A 9,226-nucleotide genomic window follows, 5' to 3' on the forward strand; every position below is an offset into this window, starting at 1 on the left:
AAACTCTTTCAAAAAACAAATCACAACTTTCACTCAAAAACCAGGAGAAACATTTTACAAGTGTTGGGATAGGTATAAAGACTTGCTTAATACTTGTCCTCATCATGGTTTTGAAACATGGAGATTGTTCTCATAATTTTATGAAGAGTTAACACCCAAAGATAGGCAAATGATGGAATTAATGTGCAATGGAACTTTTAAAGATAAAGACCCTAATGAAGCAATGGATTACCTAAACTTGCTAGCTGAACATGCTTAAAATTAGGACACCATAGGTACTTGTGAGGCACCAGGTAAAACTCAACCTCATACATCTAGTGGAGGCATGTATAACCTTAGGGAAGATCATAACCTCCAAGCCATATTTACATCTTTAGCTAGAAAAGTTGAGACACTAGAATTAAAAAAGAGTGGTCAATTAAAATCTATTCAAGAAATTGTGTTAAATTTATGAAACTAATGAACACTCAACCAATGATTGTCCAACTTTACCTTCTTTTAAGGAATGTCTCCATGAACAAGCTAATGCTTTAAATAGTTTTCAAAGGCCAAATTATAACCCATACTCGCAAATGTACAACCCTAGTTGGAGAAATCACCCAAATTTTAGTTGAAAGAGTGGTAACAATAATGCACAACCTTCACAGCCACCATTTCAAACACTTCATAATTTTCAAAATTCTCATGGATATGCATCTCTTTATGTTCCCCCTCCTAAAAGAAATCTTGAGGAAACTTTGCATGCATTCATTGAAAAGCAAGAGACAATCAACACTCAACTTGCTCAAAGCATGACGATTTTAAAGATACTCTTGCAAAATTCACGATAGCTCTAAGTTTTCAAGAGAAAGGTAAGTTCTCATCTCAACAATAGCAAAATCCCAATGGGCAATACAATGCAAATGCAAGTACTTCTGGAAGCCAACACACGGATCGAGTCAAATCAGCCATTACTCTCCATAATTGTAAGGTTATTGAAAAACACATTCTTGAACCTTGTAAGAAAGATGATGAGTCAATCTCTGAAGGTAAGAAAGGGATTAAACCTGAACATTGCAAAGAAAAGACTGATTCCTCACCAATACTTTCATTTTCTCATGTCATGGCCAAACAAAGGGAAGTCAATCATGATTCTGAAATCTTTGAAACTTTCAAACAAGAAGAAATCGAGGATGAAAAAGGCACCAAAAATGTTGTCGCGAATCATTTGTCAAAATTGACAATAGATTCGACATCTGACATCACACCAATTGAGGAATACTTTCCTGGTCAATCTTCACTTTCTATTGCTTCAATACCTTGGTCTGCTAATATTGACAATTTTCTTGCTTCAAGATATTTGCTAGCTCATTTGGATACCAAAGACAAAAGAAAGTTCTTGAGTGACGTGCAAAACTTTTATTGGGATGGCCCTTACTTTTTCAAATATTATCTTAATCACATATTTTAAAAATATATTCCCGATAATGAGGTAAGTAGTGTCATTAAACTGTGTCATTCTAAGGCATGTGGAGGTCATTTTCCGTCAAAAACAACAACTGCAAACATCTTACAAAGTGGATTTTATTGGTCCACCATGTTCAAAGACTCACATGCATTCTGCAAAACCTGTAAAAATTATCAAAACGTAGGATTTATTTCAAAACATAGAGAGTCTTTAGATAATCTTCTATTGACTCTTAAGTCTCATCATAGTGGAGATGTGCATCGTGCAATTCATGATTTATGGCTCCATTTTCACAAAGGACATGATCGACATAGTCTTGGGAATCTGACTAAAAAAGACCATGTTTGCCAGTTTTTAAGAAAACTAGATGGGAAGCTTATCCCTGACCCATAGAGGGCGTTTAAGCCGTTCTTGGATGTAAAACCAAGGGAAGATGTGAGCCACAATCACAACTGCTTGTACATACATATTTAAAAAAAAAAAACAAAAGAGAGAGAGTGAGACTCCAACTAGCCTACATATAGGTGATATGATTGCATTTTCAATTTCTCATCTCTTATCATTATCAATATGATGTTGATGAATATTAGTTTTAGGTCTAGGGTCGATCTAATATTACTAAACTCATAAAAACATGCAATTACCCATACCTAAACCCACGATAAAACTCTATAAATGTTACATTTCACTTTTAATTGGTGATCCTTATTTCTTACTTGGCATTCTTTTAATGCCTTGTATACATGGCTTAGTATAAAAGGTCTTAAAACAACTATTCTACCCTCATCCAAAGCTATTGTTATCTTTAAATAAGCCTTAGTTAGCTTCTTAAACTTATAATATATTAAATATTTATATATCTAGTATTATAGGAATGTCATATATTCTCTTTACGAGGAAACGTTTGTCTCTTTTGTTGTCCCTCTTTAATAAGAGACTATATGTAGGAGTGTCCATTAAAAGGTCTTTAAATTGACCTATAATTATATGTGTGAAGGCACAAAACTCTTCACCTACTTAGCATAGGCCTCCTATTAGGGTCAAATCAAATATAGAGATGGTTTGAATCCCATACTTAAATAAAAATACATTGTTAGACTTTGACCAAAAAAGAGAAAAAGTTGGTAGTAGTTTTCTATTTGACTCGGGGGGAATCCTAAACAACTAAATTGCCTCAAAATCCTCTAGCATTTTTATTTTTTACTAAAGTGTTGTTTCATTCTATCCAACTACTTGATGCAATCTATAGTGGTAGCGTTAGGCCACATTAGGATGGACTTCTTTCATCAGTTAAGGTTCACAAAGTCATTTTAAGGTGAAGGTTTCTTGCTTTCAATATTCAAGGAAAACATAATATTCAAGGAAAACATATTATCTTCTTGTTATGGGATTTTTTTTAGTATGGTCTAAGACATTCTCCAATCATAGTTGATAATAGATCAATTTATATAAGGGGTATAATTAACATAGTTCTTATAATCCTAAGTGTTATACCTAAAAAGCCAGAAAACACTTCATTTTGAAATTATTTAATTTGCTAATATATTAGACAATGGAACATGGTCAACATTCTAGGAAACAGTGCTCAATTTTCTACCACATTAATGGTTAATTTATCGATCAATTTAAGTGTAAAATAACAAGTCAATATTCCTTTATTTATCCTAAATAAAGAAATGTGGAGTGCATTATACATATCAAAAATAAATAACCATATATCATTTAATTAAGATTAGTAGTTGTTTGCTTAATAAATCAATAAAAACAATTAAGATCAAATATTGATCATTAACCAAGAAAGTTAGAATTTTATGTTTTATGAAATTTCATCTGTAAGAATTTAAATAGGCCATTCAATAGTTTAAAACGGTGGCCAAGCTCTATATACACAATTTATTTATGCAATTTATTCACAACTTTCTACCACTTATTACTTTCTTTTATCAAAATTTATAGCTTTTTTATTTTTTTTATTGCTTTCTTTTCTTTTACATTATTTTTCTATTTTTGGTTTTTAACATGATCCTTCTTTTATTTAAACCAAATAGGGTTGAATTTAGAACCTCACATTCTATGTGATTAGTAAAGCTAATATTTGTATCCACTTCCAATTAAGTTTCTAGTTGTAGTTTCTACTTGCTAGAAAAAAAAAATCTAACATATTTATCAAAAAATCAGTAATCAATCAACATATGAATAATGATCGATCATGAAAATTACTTGTCATATCAATAATAGTATATTACATACACATAGTAGTGTATAACATTTTTTTTAAGCTCATCTTTTCTATATAATTACAAATTATAATTTAAAAAAATAAGTTCAAAAAAAATATAAATTACAGTTTTTTCTTAACTTTCAAGAAAGAGTTTAATGCAGAACTGTTATTTATGTTGATTAACCAAACAATTTCAAATTTATAATTGGAATAAAATACAAACTCCACCACTCCATCAGAAAAATAAACATTGCGTTAGTGCTCATTTGAAAATTACCAACTTTTGGTTTTTTTTAAGCTTCCATGGCTTTTCATTCAAAAGTAGAATTCCAAGTGTTTGGTAATACTTGAAAACTAATATGCAAGCCCCTTCCACACATGACTTTACACTTGTTTTTTAAAAGCTACAATTTATAGCTTTTGAGAAGCCATCTTGGCTGATGTACAAGCTTATCTAAAAATGCCCCTCATCATTAAAAAAAAAAAAAAAAAGTTAAGGTTTGTTGTGTTATTTTGAGGACAAACACAAGGACCAAACGTGCATAGTAAAAAAATAATCAAATCTATCCATCCTCCAATCAAATTTATTATAAAATTGCTGTCCTTTTTTTTTCTACTTTCTGTTGAAGAAAGAAAATATTTTAATATTTCATCATTTTTCATTGTCTTCGGCGTTGATTCCCTAGCTTCATGGGTTTCGATGCAGCGATGATAATTATTACCCAGAGCTGTAGCCTTCCATGCTTTCTCACTCATGAGCCTGAGCTTTGTTGCATACTTTCATTTGGCAAGGGTTTGATATCATGTCTGTCAGCTGTGTACACAGAAACATGGGGCCTGGAACTTCAAGCACCATTCTATGAGTACTTTAGTTATCCAGCATGAAAATTCCATGCTTTAACAGCATCTCTATTTGGAAAATACAGTATTCCTTCATAATATTGCAGAAAAATGTGTGCCTGAAAATTTTGTTTGCTACTAAGAGACCAATCAAGATACCAACTGTAGAAAACTAATTCAACTTGTGAAAATTCTTACATCCAATCACAACGTGCAATCAAGAGCCACTGCACAACTCAAGGAACCAAACTAGAACACATTATCAAGGATGCATATTCTAGAAAGACTAGCAACCAGAAATTAAGATAATAAATATCCAAGCAAAGCCTAGAAGGCAACAAGGTCTAGCTGCTAAATAGGAATTGAGTTAATACACTAGTTCATTTTGCAAGTACCTGAAAGATTCCCTATACAACGACCTTCTGTGAATGCCCCTGCAGCAACTCTTTTTCTTGCCTTTTCCTGCAGTGAAGAAACGAAATGTGCCACATTCAAAGATTTTAACAGTTAATAAAAAGGCTGAAAGCACAATATAGTATCTAAAATAGAACTACTGACATGATATCCAATATCCACAAGTTATATAAAAAATATAAATGCATTAGAAAATCTAGAGCTGCTCCAGCATTTGTTTCATCGCAGTTTCTGTTTCTCCACTCTCCTCCACATTCTTTTACAAAATAGGGCAGCTTGCTTTACGGTTTCAGACCTGTTTGTTTTTGCGTTTCAAAAGTACTTTTAAAAAAATTAAAAACTTTTTATTTTTTTCTTTACTTCAAATTAATATTTTTTTAAAAAATATGCTGATATCAAAAATAATTTTAAAAAAATAAAAAAACATTATTTTAATGCATTTCCAAGCAAAAAATACTTTGAAAAACAACCACTATATCTTAGCATCAGCTAAAATAATATTACGGTTCCAGGAGCATTTTTAATCCATCTATTTTAACAAGTTGCTTGCATCAAGACCTCACTGCTAAAATACCAAAACCACAGTCACTTGACTCTGCCAGAAGCATAATTTTGACAGCACCTCTCTTGCTAGAAGGTTGCACATTTATTATAGAAAATTGAAAATTGAATTCCAACTTCTTTTCATATTTATTACCTTTTCCATGTAATATCTTTGTAATTCATTTACTTCCATGCAGAAAAGAATGAACTTACGTCAACTTAAGCCTAGGTTTCTCTTCGTACTTTATTTAGTTTCTTAACACACACATAATGGCAGATACACTACAAACAGGTAGGTAGTCAGGTACAAATCCAATAAAGAAGAGGTGAAAATTGGCATTCTTTGAATCATATATCAAAATTGATACAACAGATGGTTCTTATTAATTGAGAGTTTAAAAAGGGAAAATTAAAAGGATAAATTAAAAATAAGGAATTTGTTCCGCCATAAAGTAATCCCCAATAGTCATTGAGAAAATCACCTCAATGTTATGCATTTCATGTGTTTAAGAGGATAAATGATCTTAATATACATGGGTTTATAATTCATCGTGTTTCGTACAAACAAAAATGGTATAAGCAAAGAAACATGGAGTATTAATAGTAAATCAAACAAGTAACAATGCATAATCAAGGTTGCAACCAAAAGTGAGAAGGCATAAATACAGAACATTGTTAACATTCTTCCATTTGGATGGTCCAAGAAACCCATCAATAAACTCAATTGATAGAAACTTACTTTTCATAAATCTTGACAAGTGAGTTAGGCCTCCTGTAACCATCTCCTTTGTGCCTCTCATGACCATCTTCCTTCTGTTGAGGCCTTGGATTCCCTCCCTGCCTTGATTCTGGTTTCCAGCAAGCCTTGATGAGAGATTGGCCCAATAAATCTGCGATATCTATTGCCATTTCCTCAGCCTTTTTCTTATATGGAAAAATTTCTTTTTTGAAGTGCTGGGACAACCATAGATACACGGATAAAACTTGATGTTTAGTCTCGAGATCTTGGAGTTCTGCATCATTCCGAGCAGATCCCTTTGGCATGCCCATTGCTATACTAACAGGGACCTTTATGCTATACAGTGCAGCAAACCTATGAAGATGGTACATTGCTTTTGGGTCTCTGAAATTAACTGGAGCGAAGCAAAAGTTGAAACGGTCTTCCAAAGATAATCCCTGGACTTTCTCCAACATATTTGCCACCTTCTTTATATGATCATGCCGACACAAGAAGTATGAGCCATCAAGACGGCAATTTTCACCAAACTTTTCAAGCAAATGAGCAAAACTAATATCTGGCAGTTGTCCAGCAAACAATTCAACCTGCTCAAAGAAAGGAAAGAGACCCACTTTCTTGACATTCTCGAAAGGTTGCTTCAAACAATCAATCAAGTAATCCAAATCCTCTAATTGCAAGGTGGTTGTGAGTCCATCTGGATACCGACTTCCTCTTCTACCAGCTCTTCCAGCAATCTGCTTCACCTGTGATGGTGGTACTGGAACAATCTTGTCACCATTGTACTTTGAAAGGCTATTAAAAACTACTCTTCTAATGTTGAGATTCAAACCCATCCCCACAGCATCACTTGCAACCAGCACATCATACTCGTTATCCTGATCATTGAACAAGTTAGCTTGCTGCCTACGAGTCTCTGGTGGTAAGGCCCCATAAATAACACAACAACGATGATTGGTGTGTTTTTCAATTGCTATTTTCACCTCAAATATCTCTCTTCTTGAAAATGCAACAATACAATCCCCAGATCGTACATTTTTAAGATCTCCCAACAGAGTTTTGGCTTCAACCACTAACGGTTTGAATCTCTCATAATGTTGTTCATACAATTCATCTCCAGTTTCTGAACAGATATTTTTAACAATATCCAGAACACTAGGATCTCCACACAAATGAATTTCATCAGCCTTCAAACCAAGTAATGCTCTCGTCCATGCATAGCCTCTGCATGAATCAGCCATCATCTGGATCTCATCAATAACAGCCACATCATACAGTTCCTCAGTTGACACCATTTCCACAGTACAAGCAATATGATTGGAAAATGGCACGTGTTTCTTCTCTTGCCCAGTATAGAGACTACAGTAAACCCCAAGAGCATTGACCTTGTCAAAAACTTCCATGGCTAACAGCCTGAGTGGACTACAATAAATACCCTTCTTTGCTTCCATAAATTTTTGCAATGCATTATAAGTTTTACCACTGTTTGTTGGACCACAATGATATATGATCTTTCGTTTCATTGCTCGTGCAAAAGGGAACCATGTGTGTGGCTTTGTAAGATCTGCTGAGGAAATCATATTCCGAAACCGCTTGATCTCATCAGGAAACTCTTCTATACAATACTCAACAAATATTGGGAAAAGGAACCTAACAGCCTTATCCGATGCACCTAGTGACACCAAGTGCATAGCAAGCTCAGCAGAACATTTCTTAAAGAAAAAGTTCCTGAACCGGTTGACAGCAGTATGGAAAAATGACTTGCCAATATAAATGCCAAGAGCCTGATTAGCTGCCCAGCCCGATTTTGAAAAACAAGAGAATATCTCTTGTAAAGTATCCCAATCCGATCGCTTCAAATTATCATTCTTTTCAGCAGTATGAAGCTCCCGATACAACTCTACAGGGTCACGAAATGCCAAATTCTTTTTCCCCACAACATTATTCCCACCCTCAACATCATCACTTTGTTTCTCTTCAATAACCATAGAATCACAAACACAACTCTCGTTAGCATCACCCGCACCAACACTATTCCCATCAACACCTTCAAGACCACCATTCTCTACAGAATCCAAACTTTTATTCTCAATCGATTTCACTCTATTAGCATCCTCATCATCGACAGATGAAGAAAACGGCCTCGCATCAGCATGATTAAAAATGGTAAATTGTGGGTTCTTTAAAGGTGAGTGAGAATGAATGATGTCTACTAAACTAGTTGAAAATTGCCGGCAAGGAACATCAAAAGAGGTACTAAACTGATGAGTTTCTAAAACCCAGTTGTTAAATTGTCTCATAGAACGGAAATTTTGATTTGAAAGCAAAACTCTAGCACTGTGAACATTGTTTCTTGATGCATAGATTCTAAACAATGAGGTAAAAGGGCCTCCAGCCATTAGAAACTCACGAATAACACCAAAAAAAAACCCAGTAAAATTGTATAGGTGCAAGTGTATGTAAGTGTGTCACTTCAACATGTTGACAATAGCAACGGAAATGAAATGAAGTAGGAAATAAATGATCCAGAGAGAGACAAGGGAAAAAAAGAAAAAAGAAAAATAAAAGAGATGTTAAGCTTAGAGGATTCTGAGGAGCATACCTTAATTCATGTAAGAAAAGGAGGAAAAGCATATGGTTTCGAGAGAGAGAAAGTTAGAGAATAGAGGGAAAGTGGTGGACAGTGTTAAGCCACCGAAAACCCTAAACCCATGTTCGGTTGGGTCTAAGGAACAGAGGACTTAACTCGGTGCGTCGCTCATTGTCATCAAGGCTGTAGGTTTCAAGTACTAACCCATATTTCACTTCTCTTCGGACTCGATGCCCTTCAATATTCTTAGGGCCGCCTCGATAGTTTCAGCATTCTATGCACAAAGAGAAGCCTGTTGGGCCTTAATTACTTTTTCTTAGCACTTTTCCATCCACAGGTTAGGTTTATTTCACGTAAGATATGGATCTAAATGTTTTTTTTTTTTTCATTTTTAGAAGAATTTGGTGATTGTAAAATACTTTATAATCAAAGTAA

At 34.1% G+C, this 9,226-nt stretch overlaps 1 protein-coding gene and 1 pseudogene across 4 annotated transcripts; both read right to left on the minus strand.

Annotated features, from left to right (window-relative positions):
* On the minus strand, nt 1-111 carry LOC133672208 (small nucleolar RNA R71; annotated as a pseudogene).
* Nucleotides 112-4,222: 4,111 nt separating this feature from the next.
* Nucleotides 4,223-8,965, minus strand: LOC133671286 (DExH-box ATP-dependent RNA helicase DExH18, mitochondrial). 4 transcript variants are annotated; one of them, XM_062092011.1, is made up of 4 exons: nt 6,205-8,965; nt 4,904-4,970; nt 4,707-4,735; nt 4,223-4,627 (listed from the first exon to the last, which is right to left on the minus strand). In XM_062092011.1, exons 1-2 carry the CDS (start codon nt 8,598-8,600, stop codon nt 4,916-4,918), a joined length of 2,451 nt encoding a protein of 816 aa, XP_061947995.1. In that variant the 5' UTR covers nt 8,601-8,965; the 3' UTR covers nt 4,223-4,627; nt 4,707-4,735; nt 4,904-4,915. The 4 variants fall into 4 exon arrangements, with proteins under 4 accessions (XP_061947995.1, XP_061947997.1, XP_061947994.1 ...); XM_062092013.1 differs by lacking the exon at nt 4,707-4,735; XM_062092010.1 differs by having other exon boundaries at nt 4,223-4,735.
* Nucleotides 8,966-9,226: the final 261 nt, after the last annotated feature.

The sequence above is a fragment of the Populus nigra genome, chromosome 13 (assembly GCF_951802175.1).
Source record: "Populus nigra chromosome 13, ddPopNigr1.1, whole genome shotgun sequence".
In the NCBI taxonomy this organism is placed as follows: domain Eukaryota; kingdom Viridiplantae; phylum Streptophyta; class Magnoliopsida; order Malpighiales; family Salicaceae; genus Populus; species Populus nigra.

Excerpts from the sequence above, each read along its gene's own strand:
- LOC133671286 (XM_062092013.1), bottom strand. The coding sequence starts at position 8,600 with ATGGCTGGAGGCCCTTTTACCTCATTGTTTAGAATCTATGCATCAAGA. Across the intron at positions 4,971-6,204 it reads CTTGTCAAGATTTATGAAAA|GAAAAGGCAAGAAAAAGAGT; the intron begins GTAAGTTTCTAT and ends TCTTCACTGCAG.